The 23,485-nt window shown below is 43.2% G+C and overlaps 1 protein-coding gene across 1 annotated transcript in view; it reads right to left on the bottom strand.

Moving 5' to 3' along the window:
- The window catches only part of PRKN (parkin RBR E3 ubiquitin protein ligase), a 1,192,284-nt gene that overhangs the window by 196,609 nt on the left and 972,190 nt on the right, over nucleotides 1-23,485 (bottom strand). The window contains exon 8 of the mRNA XM_075554213.1: nucleotides 1,893-1,954. Coding sequence (XP_075410328.1) covers nucleotides 1,893-1,954 — 62 coding nt within the window. The remainder of the gene's footprint in view (nucleotides 1-1,892; nucleotides 1,955-23,485) is intronic.

The raw sequence follows: 23,485 nt of genomic DNA, 5'->3' as shown, positions 1-23,485 counted from the left end.
TACACCTGGATTTGCCTGCTTCTACAATTCTACGAGCCATTTTCTTGATATGAGTTTATGTCTCTATATTCATATCTAAGCTTTTCTGGTTTTGCTTTTCTAGAGAACCCAGCCCAAGACCTGTGGGGCTCCATAGGCATCAACTGCAGTGGAGTGACAGAAAGGGAGGATGGGAGGAAGTGTGGTTCCTCGGGACAGAAAGATTGGCATCGTGGTAAAGCACTAAGTGTGGTGTAACACAACTCACCACACTAGTATGGATTTTGATTATGACTTGATTGGATTCCTGCAAGAATGTAAAGTGGCCTGGATCTTATGCAAATCTATAGAGATGATGACAGCTGGCTTCTTTCTCTACTAATCACCCAACGGCACGAAAACAAATATGGAAACAATTTGCAAATATTGGTACAAGTTACCAGAGATGGCTCCAGGATCCATAGGAGCAAGTCAGCGGAATGATCTATGATTCTTACTTGAAGAAGCCTCTTGGGATTTCGTCCAGGTGTGGCCATGATATGCATTTTTTAAGTGTGTTTGAGGTTTTCTGTTCTTGACTCTTACTGGCCATGGAGGATAGTTGAGACACACTTGTATTTGAATGAACATTTTTGCCTGATATTCTAGACACTAACCATCTGAATGATAGGAGGCCTATTACAATGTGTTAATTCAAAGATGTGGACACTTTTTCACTTCCTTATCCACTCCTAAGTAACTGTTTCATGCTTTTAATCTTAGATTAACAGGAGGGTTTTGCTTAGCCAAAGGAGTCCTTGTGCTATAGTGCTTAAGAGTTGGGTTATGATCCACAAGGAACTACTAGCTACTTTTGGGGAGAAAGATGGGGCTTTCTACTGTCAGAAATAGTTATAGTCTCAGAAACTCACAGGGTGGGAGATGGGGGTCACGATGACTCAGCGTTGACTTAATAGCAATGAGTTTGGGCTTTTGGGGGGGATCTCACGTTGTCACATGCAAACACCAAAACAAATGTGAAACACCAACTGAGAAAAAAAGTAAAATAAACAAAACAAAAATACCACACCAACCAGTCACTGACCAAACCCCATCCCTCTGTGTACATGTGCTCTGACCACAGTGGGCAGAGATGATCTTGGGAGTGGAGGTCATCAAGAGGGGAACTCAGAAGTCATCCACTCATTGGCGTGCATTAGTGCTTTAAGGAAAATGTGACGCCAAGATTTAACATATTAATATAGAACCTGTCATTCCATGTGAGGATCAAGAAACTTCTTTTTCAGCAAACAAAATATATATTCAGGGTGTGGGTATAGTGCCTTAGCACCCTGTATTATTTACTTAGCACATCTATTTAAAGACTGATATGTCTCACCGAGTACAACACAGTCTCTAATCACTCAACTTCCTACAGTACACACAAAATAGATTTGTACAGCAGTCCTCTGCAAATCAGTCACATATTCCCTTGGGAAGTGCTGGTTGAGCAGTGGAGGGGACACACATGGAGTGCAAGCATCAGGTGTGAACGGAGGTAGGGGAAGGTGTGCTCCCCACCCACACGCATCAAGTCTGAGATGTCTGTGGCGGCCACTCCCTCAGGCATCACTCATGTCAACGTTGATTTGTCTGCTGACCTGCCACTGTTCAGAGCCTGTTTACCGCAGGAGTTTTGAGATGCAAAGCTCTGGCAGATAGCAGATGTACCAATTAATAACCTGTCAGGTCTGATGGATAGAAGAAGAAAAAAAGTGTCCTCTCCCATCTCTCCAGCGTGTCTTTCTCTCACCCCACCCCCTGCCCCCATTTCAGAAGATGTACTCTCCTCCCCTGGAAGGAACCCCAACTGTCTCATTAGCGTCTCACTCTTGTGACACTCCGCCAACACGGCCATGGAGATGGCGACTCACCTGCTCCTCTCCGAGCACCCTGAAGTGATGCAGCTCTTTAATCAGGGAGTTGGGACAGCCAGCTGTTGGAAGAGAAGAATGGGTTACTAAAACGTCCCTGCCCAGTGTGGTGATAATGACGAGAACATCACTGGTGTGCTGGGTGGGACACTGCAGACAGGGGGATAAGTCAGAAAGTACACCTGAAAAATCATGGAGATCATTACTTAAAAAAAAAAACAGAAATGGGAAGTGATGGTTTCTCCACCAACATCTCCCTCCTTCCCTTCCTGACGAGTCCTGGGCTCTCATTTCTACCATGTCCCCTCACTGGACTCAAATGATGGTGCCGTTAAAACATGTGTTGCATTTGGGGAACAAAAGGTCACAGGCAGGGCAAGATCGAGGAAGTATGGGTGGGTGCGGAGAGGCTGCCCAATGGCATTCTTTGAGGGCAGTGCCTGCCACCGTCAAAGAATGAGCAGGCACATGGTGACGGTGAGAAAAAAAGTTCTCCTGGGCACAAGTTTCCTGGTCTTTTTTCTCATCTACGTGGTTTCCAATTTTCTAAAGGCATTTTTGTAGATATGCATATGGTTTTATGGCAAGACTTCATCTTCCATCCTTTGGACATGTCAAGAGGGACCAGTCCCTGGAGAAGGACATCATGTTTGGTAAAGAGGAAGGTCTTCGACAAGACAGACGGACACACTGGTTGTGTCCATGGGCTCAGGCATAGGAACAATTGTGAGGCTGGCACAGGACAGTGCAGTGACTTATCTGCTGTACATGGGGTCTCTGTGAACCAAAGTTGATTCAATGGTATCTAACAACAACAACAACAACATCTTCCTAATAAAGCCCTCATGATCATGTGGACATTTATCAAGATTACACCTGTAAGATCCCCCACAGCAACTGCCATGACCTTCTAAGCTGCCCTCTCTACTTTGGATTGAATGGGATTTAGATCCTGTCCTGCATCTCTTCAGCAGATCTCCTCTTCAGATCTCCTCAGTGGATCTCTTCAGCAGATCTCCTGAGAGCATCTCCTCAGCAGGTCTCTACAGAAGGCGTGGTTTTGATAGACCCTCTCTTTTTGAAGGTGCCATGACGAGACTGAGACACATGTGTTACAGAGAGAGCGTGTCTCCAGCCATGCCCTGATGACAGAGACATGGTGAATGAATTTGTTTGGAATAACCCAGTGCATGGATGAAGTGGAACCTTAACAGCAGGCCTCTTTGACTTCATCATGTGTGTGCTTCAAACCTCTGACTCATCCACCATAGACTAAGTACATCCTCCAAGAAGCTGTGGCTCGGGTGTGCAACAGAACAGCAAGGGGAGCAGAGCAAGGAAGATCCAAGGGAGTACCAAAAATAGATTTGGGGGCCAGGACGTGGCACCCCATCAGACTCAACTGGGAAAACACTCCTAAAGATCAACTAGCAGAGACCTTGAACTATTTACAGGCTTTTCTTTTCTTTCTTTCTTTTTTTTCATTGTTGTTATTTTGTTTCTTTTGTTGCTTTGTTTTGCCCTGTCTTGTTTTGTGCATATTATTATCTCTGCATGTCTATCTAGATAAGATAGATGGGATAAACAATTCAGAGGAGAATATAAATGGGACTGATGGTTTTGGGGGACATGAGAGAGGAGGATGTGGGGGGAAAGGAAGCGGTGTTAACAAACCCAGGGACAAGGGAACAACAGTGATCCAAAATCGGTGGCAAGGAGGGTGTCAGAGGCCTGGTAGGACCTGATCAAGGACAATGTAACTGAGAGGAATTACTGAAACTCAAATGAAGGCTGAGCATGATAGTGGACAAGAGAAAAGTAAAAGGAAATAGATGAAAGAAGTAGGAGGCAAAGGGCATTTATAGAGGTCTAAATACAGGCATGTATATATGTAAATATATTTATATATGATGATGGGGTAATAGATCTTTGTGCATATATTGATAGGTTTAGTACTAAGGTTGCCGATGGATTTTGGGCCTCCACTTAAGTACTCCCTCAATGCAAGAACACAATGTTCTATTAAATTGCCATTCCATGATGCTCACCTTCCCCACACAATTGCTGAAGACAAAGTGGGTGCATAAGCAAATGTGGTGAAGAAAGCTGATGGTGCCCGGCTATCAAAAGATATAGAACCTGTGGTCTTTAAGGCTTGAAGGCAAACAAACCACCATCTAGCTCAGAAGCAACAAAGCCCACATGGAAGAGCACACCAGCCTGTGTGATCATGAGGTGTCAGAGATCAAAGAACAAAAATTCTTATCATTGTAAATGAGGGCGATTGCAGAGTGGAGACTCAAAGTCCATTTGTAGGCAACTGGACACCCCCTTACTGAAGGGTCATGGAAAGGAGACAAGCCAGTCAGGGTGCAGTGTAGCAACAACTAGAGGAACATACAACTTTCCTCTAGTTCTTTAATGCTCCCCTCTAACCCCCCACTATCATGATCCCAATTCTACCTTACAAATCTGGCTAGACCAGAGGATGTACATGGAACAGATTAGAACTGGAAACACAGGGAATCAGGACAGATGAACCCTTCAGGACCAGTGATGGGAGTGGTGATACCAGTTGGGTAAGGGAAGGTGGGGTAGAAAGAGGGAACTGATTACAAGGATCTACATATAACCCACTCCCTGGGTGATGACAACAGAAAAGTGGGTGAGAGGAGACGTCGGACAGTGTAAGACATGACAAAATAACAATGATTTATAAGTTATCAAATGTTCATGAGGGAGGGTCTGGGGAGGGAGGGGGGAAATAAGGAGTTGACACCAAGGGTTCAAGGAGAAAGCAAATGTTTTGAGAATGAAGAGGGAAATAAATGTACAAATGTGCTTTACCCAATGGATGGATGTATGGATTTTGCTAAGAGTTGTAAGCGCCCCCAAGAAATAGATTGAAAAAAAAAGAAGAAGAAGCTGTGGCTCTGCCTGACCCTTGTAGGTAGCTTCGAAGACAGGGTCACATGGGACTCCAGCCCTCCTCACCTTCTGATTATGATCAGGCCTTTTGTCGGGTGTTAGGACACGTCGTGTATGGTCCCTGAGAACACTGCCAGCACATCCTTCCCGCTCTTGCTGGTGGCACTGACTGGACCCCTGCACCCTGTATACCAAGGAAGGAAATGCTGCTGTCCCCATGCTGGGTTTTGTTTTTGACCTGTGATTGCCAAGACTTTGATCGGTGCTTTATGAAAAGAGATTGCCAGAACTCAGACGAGCCAGTCAGAGTGCAGTGTAGCAATGATGAAACATACAACTGTCCTTAAGTTCTGTAATGCTTCTTCCCCACCACTTTCATGACCCCAGTTCTGCCTTACAAACCTGGGCAGGCCAGAGCATGAACACAGGTACAGAAAAGAGCTGGAAACACAGGGAATCCAGGACAGATAAACCCCTCAGGACCAATAATGAAAGTAGAGGGACCAGGAGGGGAAGGGGAAGGTGTGGAGAGAAAGGGGAACCGATCACAATGATCTACATATAACTCCCTCCCAGGGGGATCGACAACAGAAAAGTGGGTGAAAGGAGACATGGGTCCGTGTAAGGTATGAACAAAAAAACTTTATAAATTATCAATGGTTCATGAGGGAGGCAGGGAGAGTGGGGGCGGAGGGGAAAAATAAGAAGCTGATATCAAGCGCCCAAATAGAAAGAACATATTTTGAGAATGATGATAGCAACAAATGTACAAATGTGACTGACACAATGGATGGATGAATAGATGGTGATAAGAGTTGTCTGAGCCCCCAATAAAATGATTTTAAAAAAGAAGAACTCAGTGGTGGCTGAGCAGGAGGTGCCCGAGCCCTGGGTCTCTCACATCCTGTTTCGGTTGCTGTTAGGCACCGTCCAACTCATACGGACCCGACATCCACCAGGCTGGAGCGCCGCCGGTCCCGAGCCATCCTCTCCGCTGTTCTTACACTGGGCTCATGGTTACAGTCATGGTGTCAATCCATTTCGTCAGGGGACTTACTCCTTTTCACTGCCTTTCCACTTTGCCAAGTATGATCACCTTTTCTTTAAAAAAAATCATTTTGTTTGGGGCTGATACAACACTTATCACAATCCATCCATCCATCCATTGCGTCAAGCACATTTGTACATTTGTTGTTGATGATCTTTTCTAGGGACCGGTATCTCCTGAGAAGATGTCCAGAGTACATGAGATGAAGTCTAGCCATCCTTGCCTCTGAGGAGCATTCTGGCTGTACTGCTTCTAAGAGATTTGTTTGTTATTTAGGTAGTCCATGGTCCTTTCACTATCCTTTGCCAGCACCACAATTCCAACGCATACATTCTTCTTTGTTCTCTCACCAGGCAGGTGAGGATCGTCCCTCTGAGCTTCCACAGCTCCCCGCTCCCTTTGCCTCTGGGGCAGAGGCGGGGGTTGTGAGTGACACTGAGCAACCGGCAGTGTGCTTCTTGCTAATTAATCAAGTAAAACTTCCTCACACCACCACTCGTCCCTCTGTTGTCCCGTGGTGGCTTGGGTGTTGCTGCGATGCTGGAAGCTGCCGCTGGTATTTGAGTTAAGATATTTGTGAAGGATATTGAATATGCAGTGGGATGCTGGAAGAACAAACGCCTCTGTTTTGGATGAAGTTCAGCTGGGATGCTGCTTGGAAGCAACAAGGACAAGATTTCATCCCTTAGGTGTTGTACATATGAACCCCAGGGAGCAAAGGACATGATGCTTAGTAAAGCGGAAGGTCAGTGAAAAAGAGGAGGAGCCCTGTACAGATAGCTAATCCTTCACACCTGCTCTCTTCAGTTGTCAAAATCCAAGCCAAACCAATCAACAATATGGAGTCAACTAATTGGGACAGTGAAAATGTATTATTGCATACTCCTCCCCACAAAAAAGTAGTCAGTTATATTAACTACAAAAATGGGGTAAAAATCTGTTTCTTTCATCTATGATTTCTAGATAAATTGGAATTGCCCAATACACCACCTCCTTAGCCCCCTCCTCCAATATTCCCGACTCATTGATTTTATCACTTGGCATCATGAAATAAGACTCTCTTCACATCAGGGAAGTGACTGTTTGCAAGGGCGGTTCAGAGTGTGCATTGTTCCAGAAGCGAGAACTAGGACCAACCAGATCTGGGAGACTTGGGTTCAATCTAAAGTCATTCTAAATGTATGGAGGGAATGCACTTAGTCTTATGAGCTAGGAACGGAAGCTTCCCCTGCCAGAGGGCGGTGGCTGTGCATGAGACACGTTGCCTGGGAACTGAACCAGGTCTCCTGTATGAGAGGAGAACTCTGTGCTCAGAATCACCACTACCCTTAAGGAAGGACTCAAAGTTCCTGCCAAGTAACAGCATCGACCATATCGAATCCAGATAACCGATGTAACACTCCTAGTTGTGTCCTTCTCTTTATCTTTTATTAATAAATTTTAATGTGGTCCTTCTGCTGATAAGCTGAACATGTTTATATTTTTATTTAGATGCACACAGGTTTCAGAAACATTGGGAAATAGTTTGCTTCAACCATGGGGGTCTGGGAGGATTTTCTTCTTCTTGACAAGAGGCCCTTCGTAGAACTTCTGTTCTCAAAAGGGTTGATCAGACTTACTTGAATTCTTGGTGAAGTAAGAACAGAATTAAAAATGAGCTTCTCTTCAGAATTTGTATTCTAGGATGGTCCTGAGATATTGATGTCAGTGATAGGTGAACTATAAACACCTTTAACAGAAGACTGACTAATTACCTGAAACACCTGGTAGGTGCAGTGAAAGATGATAAACAAGGATAGATATAGAATGCAGTTCATCAGAATGAAGAGTTCTAAGAGGTCAAGGTATTTAAGAGGCAGAACTACGGAGGTGTCTCAGGAAAAGTGCTTGTCACACGAACATGGAGGTGAGAAATGGAACGCTATGAGCGTCATGTGAAGATGAGATCAAATATAACAAAGCAAAACCAGGATTGACCTCTGTTGGCCCTAACTCTTGCAATTCGCCCAGTATCTTCTCCTGTGTCCCCCTTAATTTTTTTTCTTTTGCTGAGTTTCCTCTTCTGTTACCTTCCCCTGCATCCAAGATGAGGAGCCCAGGTGATGTAGTGGTTTCCTGTGGGACTGTGCACCCCCAGACCAGTAGTGCGAAATCCCTGCTGCTTCATGGGATAAAGACAAGGCTTTCTCTTCCAGACAAGAATGACAGTCTTAGAAATCCACAGGGGCAGTTCTACCCTGTCCTATAGGGTCACTGTGAGTCACAGTGGACTCCATGATGGTGAGTTTGGTTTTTGCGTTTTTATCCAAGTTCCCACGCGTCTACCCTGGTATGAGTTGTGCTGTGATGTACATGGTTGGCAGTTTGGAATTACCAGCAGCTCGGAGGGAGAGAGAGTGGGCTTTCTACTCCTCGAAACAGTTACAGTCTCAGAAACCCACAGTCGAGGGTGGGGTGGGGTTTCTTTCTATGAGTCAGAAATGACTCAAAAGCTGTGAGTTTGAGACCTTCCACTCGGTAATTTCCCTTCCCTGAAATTCCCTCCCTTGCTAATCATCCTAGTATGTTCCTGTGACTGTGAAACCTTTTCACTCAAAGGCAAATTCGGTGAGGTTAGGCAGGAAGGAGATCTAGAGACAGGAAGCACGGGGAGGGCATCGAATAAGCGATGCTGTTACATTGTGGGGATTGCAAGCAATGCGATGAAACAAAATGTGCATGGACTGTTGCACGGGAAACGGATCTGCTCTGGAAACTTGCACTCGATTCACAATGAAAAGTTAAAAACAAAGGCAATGACGACAACAAAACCAGAAATGCAAGACCTGCGCATGGAGTGCCCTAGGGAGAGCAGCGAGGAAAGTCAATGTAAGTTCACAACCCTAGTGGAGGGGTAGGGCTGGAGGGAAGGAAGAAAGAGACCGTGGCAGGTAAAGGTGTGACAAAAACAAGACAATCGCAGTTTCTTCCCATTTACACACACGGGGTCTACCATCCACTGACCACACCATATCCTCACATATTGTTCAGTGTCCCCCTGTCCCCCTACCCCTGCAATGCCTGCTTCCAACAGTGAATAGATTCTGTTAAGATATGTGACTGGGATATCATGTCCTCTCCAGTGGGTTTTAAAATCAAGGTCCTCACTATCTGGCCCAAGGAGCCATGGGGTGGTGAAGTGGTTACATGTTGGGCCGCTGATGGCAAGGTCAGCAGTTCAAAAACACCAGCCTCTCCTCAGGAGAAAGATGAGACTTTCTACTCCCATAAAACATTACAGTTTCAGAAACTCTGTAAGTAGAGCTACTAAAGGCACTTCTACCCTGACCCTATAGGGTCGATATGAGTCAGAATCCATTCCATAGCGGTGAGAAGAAGACCTCTCAGCTCATAGGGTGGCCCTTAAGCACACTCTCCCTATCAACTGCACTTAGATCAGCTGGGGCAGCCTGGGGGTCCCAAGGACAGTAAGCAGGCTCCAACCTACAGACCTTTCCACTGCTCACTCCCCCCATCTGGAAGGCGATTGGCCCTGGTAGCCACATGGCAGGCTCTCCCACCGCCTTCAAGTCTTTGCTCTGTGTCACCTTCCCAGTGAGACTCTGAACCACCCATTTCAAAGCTAGAGCTTGTCTTCATCCCCTCCACAATCTGCACACTATCAGGACCCCATTTCTTTGAATACCCTGCACAAAGGATTGATTTGACTTTCTGTCTTCTACTGCTAAAGGCCACAAGTCTCAAGTGTAGGGATTTGTGTTTCTGTTGCCACTGCTGTGTCGCCGGTGCCTGGTGCTAAGTCCCAGTGCTCCACGACTGCCTCCTTTACCATGTGGACCCTGTGCTATCTGGTTCAGAAGGTCACACCATGAGGGTCTTCTCCTCCGGACCTCCCCTTCTCTCATCCTCAGAGGACTCAGCTGTGCTTCTGTTTTGCCTGCTGGCTAATAGTTTTGTTTGTTTGTTTTAATCCTCTCATCTCTCCCCCCAATCTGTACCCTCAAAGAGGAACAAGTTAGTGATGCTTCAATCCCATTGCATCATTGTCCTTCTGTAGTAGCTGCTTCTCCTCTGTCTAGCCTTGAACAAACCCTGCTACACCTTTCTCACCTTTGCTCTAGGTCTGCCTGCTCCAGCCAGGGCATCAAATGGAGCTACTCGATCCTCTAACAGAAATCCACACCGTCCTCCTGAGCCTGCCTCTTTGCTGATGATGTGCCAATACAGACGCGTGGGCCATACTGATTGGGCTGTCAGTGTGGTTTACATTCCCTTCCCGGGTCTTTGGTCAGCTCTGCTCTCATTCTGGATTAATTTTCCCCAACCACTGCATTTCTTGTCAGTGAAGACATGAGCTCACGTCACATAAGACCTCGCACTGCGAGCTCTTGTGCCAAGCCTGGAGAAGAGCTGCCTGGTCCTTGTCCTGGGAAGGGTTTGCTGCTGAGCCGCGGGACCACTCTCAGTCTTTGTCTCCTGCTCCAACTGCCTTCCGCCATTGTCACTGGTCCCGAAACAGGACCTGGTTAAGGATTTGCCCAGTATTCAATTAAGGATTTGCACTATATTATGACGTTGTCTTTAAAAAATCTATGCTCTGTGTTTATATATATATAACATATATACACACACACATAAAATGAAAATCATTATATATATATCACACTTTTGTGATTATGAACTTTGGGCTTTGGTACACCTTGTATGTGTGTGTGACAGATTTTATGTCAACGTGCACCTGATGATGCCTCTTTGGAGGTGTGGCATTTTCTGTAAGAGACTTCTCTCTCTTGTCCTTCATCTTCATTCTTCTTGGGACTCTGTGTCTGCCTCCAGGGGCAGCCCCACGTAGGCCACCTGGGGGCCAACCTTGGAGCTGTCAGTGCCCTGTTATATTCCTACTGCCTTTGGATCCAGAAGGCTCTGCACCCACCAGCCTGTGAGCTCCTGCTTCCTGCTTCATGTTTCTGCACCATCAGCCTTCACCTCACGAGCCTAAAGAGGGCTCCAGCTACTATCAGACCCCTGTACTTAAGTTGGACTGTGTTGGGATGCTTTTTTGATTATATATATGTCAATGGTTTTGTTTCTCTAGACAGCCCAGCTTCACACAACACATACATAATTACAATAACCCCAAACTCCAATTCATTACATAATGTAGTATATTGAATAATTCTCAATTCTCTCTCTCTCTCTCTCTCACACACAATCACAAGAGGATTTTAAAGAGTTTGTGACACAATGAAATGAAAAAATAAATAAAAAAATTTGGAAGCCACCCCATATACATGGTAATAGACTATATATTGCTTAGGAAAGTTATAAACCTTATATACACTCAAGACTTTCCATTTGTAGGTTCATTAATTTACTGGTGTGCTAACTGTAATAATCTAACACATAATTAATGAGCACTTTGATAAGGTTACTTGATGACAAAATTTTGATGCTATATTTTTACCTGTGAACTAGATGGAAGATTTTTTGTATCTCACTGGTGATTTCAATTTGCATTCCTGACATCTTTATACCTTCAGTGTGAGTGGATCAGGGCGATAATGACAAGAATCAAGACTCCCAAACACATTTACTCATGATACATGCAAGAGGAGAATGAACTCAGATTTCTGACAAAAGGGACAGCTAGCAATTGCATGTGATACCTTCTGTGTAGTCTTCTGAGTCAGCAAAAACACTTAGTAAGGGCATTGCGTGTGTATACAAGAAACAGATGGATGATCATGGCAAACAAGCTGTGGCTTAAACACATATGTTCCACCAAGATGTCAACAAGGATAACTGACAACTAGAAGTGTGGAACTGGAGTGAAACTAATCAGTTGTGTTTTAATTTTAATTTTGTAATTTTGGGGGTGGTGGGGAGGGCATATGGAGGGGTAGGACTCTTCTACTGCATTTTTCTCCCACAGTAATGACTCAGGTTGATTTGCCTTTTGTTTTCCAGGGTATGAAGCAATTGTGAGAGCTGGAAGGCCCTCGGAATCCAAGATTCTGTGTTGAGAGGAGTCCTGGACATTACGAATCGTCAATGAGCTTGGCTGCTAATGGAAAGGCTGGCAGCTTGAGCCCACTCATGTGCCTTGGGAGAAAATCCCAGAGAAACTACTCCCCCAAACCCAGCCATTGAAAACCTCCCAGAGCACAGCTCTCTGCTGGCATGCACAGGGTCTCCGGAGATGGACAACACTGATGGCAACTGATACTGACAAGCTGCAAGGTAATCTCTACCCTGTGGTGATGGTCGAACAACAATTGATGTTAGTTTGCACGTAACAATCCCACAAGTTCAAAATTTCAAGTACACTATAATTTTAACCACAAAAGCAATAGGGATTAGTCTCACCATCCTTAGTAAACCTCTTGTGTTTGGGGGAAAAATGTCCAATCAGAGAGCTGTAACCATGTATGTAGAACAAACACACAAAAGCAAAGTGAAATCCCAGAGGTCCAATGACTAGTTGGAAATGAACATGCCGGGGCCTTGAAAGCCTGTTCTCCTCTATGGCAGAGTCTATCCTTCCAGTAGCACTCTATTCTTATTGTAACATCTATGATAGGGAATTATTTTATTTTCCAAGTTAACACATTGGTTTACACATTAGGATTCATATCATTGCTAACTCAACTAAATTGAATTAGCAAGCATTTTAAAAAACCCTTTTGCTAGTTTGTCTTACTGTGTTGGCTGTGTGTTGTTATGATGCGGGGATACATGACACTGGTATTTCAAATATCAGTTGCGTGTCCACGGTTAATGGGTTTCAACAGAGCTTCCAGACTAAGAACATAGCAAGAAGGAAGAGGCTGTCCTCTTCTGAGGCATTATGAATAGTAGCAGAACATTGCCTGATGTAATGCCGGCACATAGGATCCTCGTACTTTGAATGGAAGGCACTCAAAACATGACTGGGAAGAGTTGCCACCTCAAAGTTGGGAAAACAACAACAACAACCACAAACCAAACAAGTTAAACCCAACTCACTGCCATAGAGTCGATGCCAACTCATGGTGACCCCATAGGGTGGGGTAGAACTGCCTCAGAGAGTTTCTGAGACATTAACTGTAGAGGGGCATTGAAAACTTTGTCTAGGGCCGTGACTTTCAACCTTCTTAATGCTGTGACCCTTTAATATAGTTCCTCATGTTGTGGTGACACCTCCAAACATAAAATTATTTCCATTGCTATTTCATCACTGTAATTTTGCTACTGTTATGAATCAGGCAATCCCTGTGAAAGGGTCATTCGACCCCCAAAGGGGTCGCGACCCACAGGTTGCAGGCCACTGGATGGAGCAGTTTCAAGACGTTCATTTGCTGATGGGGCACTATTCAAATGGAAGGATACGGTAACAAACACCCATTAACATTTGGAACACAGTCTGTTGTTGTTCCCTTGACCCTATGTTTGTTGGCTCCCCACTCCCTTTCCTGTACCTCCCTCTCCCCCTCTACCCTGTTCCCCCCGCTCTCCCCCCAACCATTGGTCCTGTTGTTTTCTCCTTAGGATTGCTTCACTGAAGTCAAAATCTGTGCATAAGTGGATGATGTAAGATAAGACAACAATAATTTATAATGTATCAAGGGCTCACAAGAGTGGGAGGGTGGCGGAGGGAGGGGAAAAAAGAGGAGCTGATACTAAGGACTCAAGTAGAAAGAAAATGTTTTGAAAATGAGGATGGCAACATATGTACAAATGTGCTTGATACAATTGATGTATGGATTGTTATAAGAGCTGTAAGAGCCCCCAATAAAATGATTTATAAACAAACAAAACCAAAAAAGCAACAAAAAAATCAAAACTGAATTTATGAAGTACTATGTAGGAAAATTGGAAAGCTCTAAAACCTCACTGTCATTGAGTAAATTTTGACTCATAGTGACTATAAAAGACATGCTGGATCTCCCCTGTGGGTTTCTGAGACTATAACTCTTTATGGGAGTAGAAAGATTCATTTTATCCTGCAGAGTGCATGGTGGTTTCAAATTGTTGACCTCGGGATTAGCAGCCAATGCATAACTACTATCCTACCTGGACTCACTGTAGGAAAATGAGAAGTTTCCATCAAAATGAAATGGAACATGTAAAGATAAGGCCCATAGGCATTAGTGAGCTGAAATAGATTCTTATATTTGCGATTTTGAATCAGACAACTCAGAAGGAATGCTGTTATATTCATCATCAAAAAGAACCTTTCAAGATTTCTTGAAGTATAATGTTTTCTATAATAGAATAATATCCATATACCTATAAGGATAATCAGGGAATACAACCAGTATTCAAATTTATGCACCAACAACTACAGGTGATACTGAAGAAATGGAAGAATTCTACTAGTTTCTTCAATCTGAAATTGATCAACCCTGTAATGAAGATGCATTGAAAATTACTGGTGATTGAGGTGTGACAGTTGGAAACAAAGAGGAAGGACAGTTGTTGGAAAATATGGCCTTATTGATAGAAATGATGCTGGAGATTACATGATAGAATTTGCAAGACAAATAACTTCTTCCTTCCAAATACTCTTACCCAACAACATATGCTGAACAAATAATCCAAGAAGCTAGAATGTATGAAGGACAACACTACATCAGGATTGGAGGAAGGCTTATTATCAACGTACAATATACAGATGACACAGCCAGGCTTCCTGAAAATGAAAAGGACTTGAAACAGTTGGCAATGAAAGTCAAAGACTATAACCTTTTAGTATAGCTAGGGGAAAATGAAGAACAAAATTTCAAATTCTCATGGAGTCCAGACTTTCAATGTAAAGAAAACAAAATCCTCACAACAGGGCCAATAGACAACATCATGATGAATGGAGGAAAGATGGAAGCTGCCAACGATATAATTTTACTTGGATCCACGATCAATGACTATGAAAACAGCAGTCTAGAATCAAGCAGCATATTGCATCGGGCATGTTTGCCGCACAAGATCTATTTAGATTGTACAAGAGAAAAGATGTCAATTTGAGGATGAAGGTTGCCTGACCCAAGCCAGGGAACTTTCAATCACTTCCTATGAATGTGAAAGCTGGACAAAAAATAAAGAAGACCGAAGAAGAGTCAATGCATTTGAATGATGATGTTGGTGAAGAATGTTAAAATTCCCCAGACAACCAGAAGAGTAACCAAATCAGTCGTGGAGGTGGTCCAGCTAGAACCCTTCTTAGAAGAGAGGAAGAGGGTTGGGGTTAGAAAAAAGAAGGGAAAAAAATAAGTGAGGATGATAGCCTTTCCCTCCTGTACTCTGAACATGCTTTCAGGAGAGACAAGTCCCTGGAAAAGGACAGCATGATTGGTAAAGTACAAGGTCAACACAAAAGAGGAAGACTCTTAACCAGATGGACTGACAGTGTCCCAACAATGGGCTGAAGCATAACAGTGAGGACGGTGCAGTCCTGGGCAGCGGTTTGTTCTGTTGTACTTAGGGTTCCAGCTAACAACACATGCATTACATACCGCAGTTTTAGTTAAATATTTCTGTCAAATTTGTTTTCCCAACCTCTATTCATTCCGTTTCCCCAACGTGACTATAAGGTTCATGAGGCCAGGGCATCAGTCTAGCTCACCTCTTATTCTAGGTCCATGGATTAGCACAGTGTTTGGTACCTCAACTATATGTGCCCAACAGGAAATAAATAACTTGACCACAATATAGGATTTAATTTCAGGATCTAGGAGTAAAAGTCTATTTGTCTTATTTCTCTCCCCCACTTTTTTTTGGGGTGGTGGTGGTGGTGGCTGGTGTGGCTATTTTTGGTAGTAATCTTTTATCTATCAATAACCTTTGAATTTATAATAATCAGCTATGCAACCTTACCCTTAACCAATGCAATGTTCCAATCAGTTAGCTCCCCAAGAAGCCCTGGTGGTATAGTGGTTACATGTTGGCCAGCTTACCTCAGGATCAGCAGTTCAAAACCACCAGCTGCTCCTGTAAATCCTCTAAAGAATTACGGTCTCAGAAACCCATAGGGGGCAGTTCTACCTTCTCCTATAGGGTTGCTATGAGTCAGCATCAACTCGATGGCAATGAGTTTGTTTTTTTGGTTTGGATAATTTCCCAATTTCCCCCTGCTCCTGTCCCTGGTAATCAGGAATAGACATCAGGTTCTACGCATTATCATTTTCTTGTTGTTACTGTCTGTAAAAATTATACATAAGATTATATCATATTTGTCATTCTGTGATTTGACTTATTTCAAGGGCTGTACAGGACAGACTTTTTCTCTGTTGATCTGTACAACAAAGAATGAGGGAGAGCCAGGAATAGGAGGCAGAAATGGAAGAGGTGATGAACTGCTTCCATGACCAACTGCCTCCTCTGCTTTGAGGCCAGAAGAACTAGACAGAGCCTGGCTTGATGTCAAAGACTATAGAGGGTATAAAGATTACCAGAAAATAAAATAAATCTGTCTTGCAGTTCCTTAGAACATTCTGTGGAAGAATCCTGAACAAAAAGAGAAAATGAAGAACAGCATTTCAAATTCTCGTTGAACACCGACTGTCTGGGGCAATGGAGAAGGAATCTTTGAAACAAATACCTGGAGATCATCTTTAAATAGGAGCTCTGATTAGGCATTGGACCTCTCCCGGAAAGTTCGCCAGTTTGAAAGCACCAGCTGCTCTGTGGAAGAAAGACTAAGTTTTCTGCTTTAAAGATTCACAGCCTCAGAAGCCCAAAGGGACAGTCATTCTCAGGTGTACAAGGTCACCATGAGTTGGCGGGGATGCAATGACAATGAATCTTTTCACCTGAAACCGACTCTGTCTTCTGAAAGCTCTTCTTAAAGTCAAATAAGAGTTTAGCTTCACCAATAAAAAATGTCTATCTTGAGCATAATGCTCTCTTAAGAACTATCAAAATAGAGAAAGTGAGTTGGGCTACTAATCACAAGGAGAAAGATGAGGTTTTCTATTCCTGTAAAGAGTTACAGTCTTTATAATCTCCTCCCTGGGGAACGAACAACAGAAGAGTGGGTAAAGGGAGATGTTGGACAGTGCAAGATAAGACAAAAAATAATTTATAAATTATCATGATGGAGGGAGGAACAGGGAGGGAGGGGAAAATGAGTAGCGATGCCAGGGGCTTAAGTGGAGAGCAAATGTTTTGAGAATGATGAGGGAAATGAATGTAAAAATGTGCTTTATACAAATGGTGTATGTATGGATTGTGATGAATTGTATGAGCCCCTAATAAATTATTTAGAAAAAAAGAGTCTTGAGACTTCCGGCAAGATGGCAACTGAGTAACACATACCAGAGGGACTGTGCAGAAATCACTGCAGGAGAGGCACTCAGAGGGAAATTCCACACTGTCAGGTCACAGGAGGAGCATCATAAAGATAAGTAGGCACAGCTCCACTAGGTTTTGAGGAGCTGGGGGCTTTTGGATTACCACAGTGGAGGCTGACTAGGGTCTAACCTTAGCCATGCCTCTGTCTCAGCCACATCCGGGATCATTTGGAGCAGGCCCAAGGGCTTTATCTTAACACAGCCACAGCTTGCTATTGCCTTAGGGAAAGGTTTAAACACCTCCAGACCCATGGTCAGGGATAGAGGATCAGCTATATTGCTACTTTTGTTTCCTTCTCTTCTCTCATTCCCCCACAGTTCAGAGGGCTGTTTTGTTTTTCCCTTTTCTTTTTCTCTTCCCTTTCATTTTACATGACACTGCCAACCTCCAGACCACTCCCCTTAGCCTAGGACATTTACACCTGGCCTCCACCCAGCTGGGAGAACTTGCACACCTCCCCCCATACCCCCATCCCTTGCAGCATAACCAGAGATGGAGGAAAGTCCACCAAACTTCCTCCAGGGAAATCCCATTCACCTTCCTCCAGGGGAAATTCTGATCACTTTCTTCCGGGAGAAATCCCGCCCAACCTCTGCAGAGCTTAACTTGTGGCTGGGGAAATCCCACCCACCTTCTTCCTGCCTTCTGTGGCACTCCTGTTGCAGTAGGCATCCCCATATGCCCTCTGGGGTACCCCAAGCTTCTGTGGGCCACACCATCATGGCTTCCTGTGAGATCACATAGTGAGTGTAACACCATCCTTATGGATCCACAACCACCCAACCAGAGTCCCCTGAGAGGACCCTCCAAATTTCCCTTCAAATAACAGAATACTGGTTGACTAGGGAAAGAGTGAAACCACAGCAGGGTAAAGAAGTAGACCAATTCCATAGTGATATTAACTGCAGGCAGTTCGAAGATGCATTCCTATGAGTTTCCCAGAAAGAGCTCAGTGCTCTTAGAGTTTCTGGAAAATGGAACCTGGCTCCTCTAAAACAATGCAACACAAACAGCAACCAGAACAAATGACCTCAACAAAAAATAGAAACAAAAGGCAATGTCAGAAGTTGACCTGAATGTAATGACATGCATATACACAGACAATTATCTGCCACAGAAATAAAATTTCAGAATGTTTCTTGGAGTCATACAGGATATGAGGGTGACAATACAGAAAAAGGATGACATAATCGAGTAGATAAAGACCATATACCAAATGGAAATACATGAGCTTAGGGATGAGATTAAAAACAATAGCAGACTTTGCCAACCAACTGGAGGAGGCAGAGAAGTGCATCAGTGACCTAGAGCAGAGTCAAGTGGATTTTAGCAAATATGAACAAAAATCTATTAAGATCATCAGAGAAGCTGAAGAAAACCTAAGAGCTATGTCTGCTGCTATGAATAGTAACAACATCAGAATAATTAGATTACCGAAGGAAGACACAACAAAGAAGTCATCTGAAAAATAGTAAGAGAATTCTTAGAGGAAAACTTGCTTAGCTTAATAAATGAAAAGCAGGCAACCATTCAGGAGGCTGAAAGAACACCAGCTAGACTGAATCCCAAGAAGAAGTCACCAAGGCACATCATAGCTAAACTATCCGTCTTTGAGGCAAAGGCGATAATTGTGAGAGCAACAAGGGAAAAACAAGCAATCACATATAGAGGTTCCTAAATAAGAATATGCTTAGGCATATCAGCAGGCACTATGAAGAAGAGGAGAGTGGAGTAACATATTCCAAAAATTGAAGGAATATAACAGAAACCCAAGAATACGCTATCCAGTCAAATTATCTATCAAGATAGATGGAGAAGTAAGAGTCTTCCCAGACAAGGAAAAACTCAAAGAATGCATTAAAAGAAACGCAGTCTTACAAAAGATCCTTGCTGACCCAGTATGGGCAGAAGAATAACACTCACCAAGCACAAATAAGAGACCACCATACAGAACCACCCCGCCCAGAAGGCAACAAAGAGAAAACAGCCCCCAAGATAGCATTGGTTCAAGGGTGGAAGAAGTTAAGAATGAAATACACACACACACACACACACACACACGTACACAACACACTGCTAAGAAAGTGATGTAGGAAAATACCCAACACAAAAGGAACAAGATAACATAACAGAGTCCACAGATGGATGTAATAAGTCTGAATATGAATGGACTGAACTCAGGCATTCAAAGACTGAGGCTAGCAGACTGGCTTTAAAAACACAGTCCATCAATCTGCTGCCTAAAGGAGACTCATCTCAAGACTACAGACAAAAATAGACTGAGAATCAAAGGCTGGAGAATAGTATCCCAAGCAAACAGCAATTAAAAAAAAAGCAGGGGTTGCAATACTAATCTTGGATAAAATTGACCTCAATGTGCAAGCAATAAAGCGAGATAAGGAAGGACACTATATAATGTTCAAGGAACTGTAGACAAAGAACCACTAAGCATTTAAAACAGAAATACCCCGAATGAGAAACCCTCTGAGTACATGAAAACCAAATGCTCCAAAAGATGAAAAAAGAAAGCACAGCCTCAACAATTACAATGGTTGACTTCAATACACCGCTTTCTGAGAAAGATAGATCACAGGGAAAGAAACTCAACAAGGAGGCTAGAGATCTAAACACTACAATTAGACAATTGACCTGATCAATTTTTACAAAGCTTTTCACACCCCCCTCCCCCAAATTAAATCACATTTTTTTTCAAGTCCACATGGTACATATTCGAAGATAGACCACATGATGCTGGGGCATAAGGCGAATCTGCATAAATTTAAGCACAATTATATCATTCATACCTCTCTCTCTCTCACACAACTGTGCCATAAAGCTGGAAATCAACAAAAGGAAGATGAAGAAAACAAGGGCAAACAATTGGAGGATGACTAACTATTGCAAAAGGAGTGTGTACTGACCCATATCAGAGATGAAATTAGGAAATTTCTAGACATCAACAAGAATGAGAACACGATGTACCAAAATTTATTGGACACAGCAAAGGTAGTTATTAGAGGAAGTTTCGTAGAAATACATGCACACCTGAAAAAGGAAGAGACTCACGATTGATATGCTGGCACAAAATTTACAACAACTAGAGCAGAGTGAACAGGACAATCCTAATAGCAAAAGCAAAGAAATAATAAAAATCGGGGCTGAGATTCAGGATAGGGGAAATAAGAAAACTATGGGAAAAATCAATGCTGCTAAAAGTTGGTTCTTTGAAAGGATAAACAGAATCAAAAGACCGTTGGCAAACCAAACCCAAAAAAGGAGGGAACAAATTGCAATAGCAAGAATGAGGGATGAAATAGGGGACAGTACAACAGACCCTAATGAAATCAAAAGGATAATTACACAGTACTACAAAGGACAATCCCTCCCTAGACTATGTCTGATGGATAGTCTAAATTACACAGTACTACAAAAAATACATTACAGAGTACTACAAAAAATAAATCACACAGCACTACAAAAAACAATCCCTCTTTAGGCTATCCCTAATGGATGTCAAGAATCTCAACAGACCCATAGCAATAAAAGAAAGAGACAAGGTTAAAAATCATCTGGACCAGATGGCTTCACTGGAGAATTCTACCATGAATTCATGGAAGAATTGACACCAATCCTACACAAACTCTTCCAGAACATAGAAAAAGATGGAAACTCCCAACTACTTTTTTGAAGCTAGTATACCTCTTATATCATATGTGTTAGACAGAGTTCTCTAGAGAGGTAAAACTAGGTTGCTGATAAGTTTATATATATATATATATTGCTGATAATTATGTATATATAAAGATAAATATATAACACAAGAAATGAACAGCTAAATTATAAACAGATAGATATATAATACAAGAAATGAACAGTTAAGATATAAACAGATTGATATATAATATAAGAAATGAACAGTTAAATTATAAAGCAGTGCAATGGCTCAGTGTGACTCACTCCCGTGAGAGAGTTGTGAAACACTAGTAGTCCTTCAAGTCTTGAGGGCCGTCCGGTAGTTCTCTGTTGAGAGAGAGCTAGGCTATCCCATCACAGGCAGCAAAGAGCAAGGCAGGTCACCAACCGTCAGCCAGGTCACCAACTGTCAGTTCTCAGCTCTGGAGATGTAAATTTCAATCATGTAGGCTTAAAGGGACCTCAACTTACAGTGACACAGTCCACAGGCTAGGCGTCCCACAGGTAGTGCGCCCTTTAAATTGTGGCCAGGGGGCACAATAAACTATCTTACCATATATGGGTAAGGATCCCACAAGAATTGAGAACCACAGATCAAGCCCAAATTTAGCAGTGAACTCCTCAAGGACAGAGTGGAAGGACTTGCTCTACCTGATTTTAGCACATATTATACAGCCACAGTGGTCAGAACCACATGGTACTGGTGTAATGACAGATTCTCAGACCAATGGAAAAGAACTGAAAACTCAGAAATAAAATCATCGGCATACAGACAAGTGATCTTTGATAAGGGCCCCCAAAATATCAAATGGGAAGCAGATGCCTTCTTTAATAAGTGGTGCTGGAAAAAATGGACATCAACCTGCAGAAAAATTAAGCAAGACCCTTATCTCACTCCATGCACAAGAACAAACTCAAGGGAGATCACAGACCTCAAGGTAAAACGCCAAATTATTAGGGCCATCAATGAGGGAATTGGGATCAACCTAAGAACTTTGGTGCAGGGAATACACAGGCTCTCAGAAATAGGGAAGGACACAAATACAGACGAGTCACAAATTGACAAGTGGGATATACTGAAGACAAAACATCTGTGTACATCGAAAGGTTTCACCACGACAGTAACAAGAGATCCCACAGACTTGGAAAACCTCTTCAGCAATGACACATCAGACAAAGGCCTTATCACTAAAATATACAATACTCTGCTAGCTTCCGAAAAGAAAAAAAAACAACAAAAAAAACCTAATTGCACACTGAGGGAGTGGGCAAAGGACTTAAACAAGTTTCACAGGGGCAGAAATCTGAATGTCCAATAAACATATAAGAAAATGTTCCTGATCATTAGTCATAAGAGAAATACAAAGTGAAACAATAATGAGATACCACCTAACACCCTCAAAGGTAACCCAATTCAAAAAATTAGAAAGCAACAAGTGTTGGAGGGGCTGTGGTGAGATAGGAACTGTCATCCACTGCTGGTGGACCTGTAGGTATGTACAGCCACTATGGAAATAGATTTGGTGATATCTAAAACAAATGGAAATTGAGCTACCACATGACCCAGTTATCCCCCCTACAGGGTATATACACAGAAGAGGCAAGAAACAAACCAAGGCCAGACATCTGTGCTCCCATGTTCATTGTGGCACAGTTCACAATTACAAGGAGTTGGAAACAACCCAAATTTCCATCCATAGGCAAATGGATTAAAAAACTGTGGTACTTACATACACTGGAGTACTACCCATCCCTAAAAAGCAGTGATGAATGCATGAAGCATATCATTGCATGGGAAGAACTGGAGGAAATTATGCTAAGTGAAGTAAGCCAAGCACAAAAGGACAAGTACAACACAAGTCCCCTGAGGTAAGCTTTAAAAAAATGCAAAGGGGCATAGGGAAAAAGCTACTGTATACAAACATTCCTGGGGTGAGGTTCAGGTAGTATGGCAGGGTGCAGACCAAATCCACAGATATATAGGTAGGCAACTAAAAAGGAGGGGGGAATGTCACTACATCATGCACTTAGGAACTATTCAGTTGGGGTCTGTTTTCCTGGGCATATTCTCAATAGCAGCAACAGAAGAAGAAAAATGACAAAATTGATTCACCCTGAAGTCATTGGATTTCCGTTTCTTTTCACTGATGTCTTCTTTATCTGTGTCTCTTCCCCCCTCTTCCTACCATGCCCACACAGGTCTCTCCTAAGGCTCCTTCTTTTGCCCATTGTTTGATTTCGACCTGTCTCCTCCCGGGTTCCTTGGCTGCTTCAGCAGAGCCTCTCTGCCCGTCCCGGTTCCATCCCACCTCCTCCACACCTGGGTCTGGCACCGCTTGATCCCCAGGCAGATGTTTTCTGCAGGAGCACCCACACTCCATTCCCCAAGGAGTCCCGCAGCGACTGCACCTTTACTGGCACCCACTAGACCTTTCTTTGTGGTTGGTGGCTAAACTGTTTACCAGACTTGCGGCTTATCAAACTTTGAGAGGCATCTCATCCTCTTTTTGACGCAGAACACAAAGCCTGCATGTCTCCAGGACCTGGAGGACACAGCTCGAAGGCAGATACAGGCTTGGGGCTCTATCAGGACACAGGT

The sequence above is a fragment of the Tenrec ecaudatus genome, chromosome 7 (genome assembly GCF_050624435.1).
Source record: "Tenrec ecaudatus isolate mTenEca1 chromosome 7, mTenEca1.hap1, whole genome shotgun sequence".
Taxonomy (NCBI): Eukaryota; Metazoa; Chordata; class Mammalia; order Afrosoricida; family Tenrecidae; genus Tenrec; species Tenrec ecaudatus.
The sequence above is the reverse complement of the archived record's forward strand: the minus strand, read 5'-3'. Positions and strand labels throughout refer to the sequence as shown.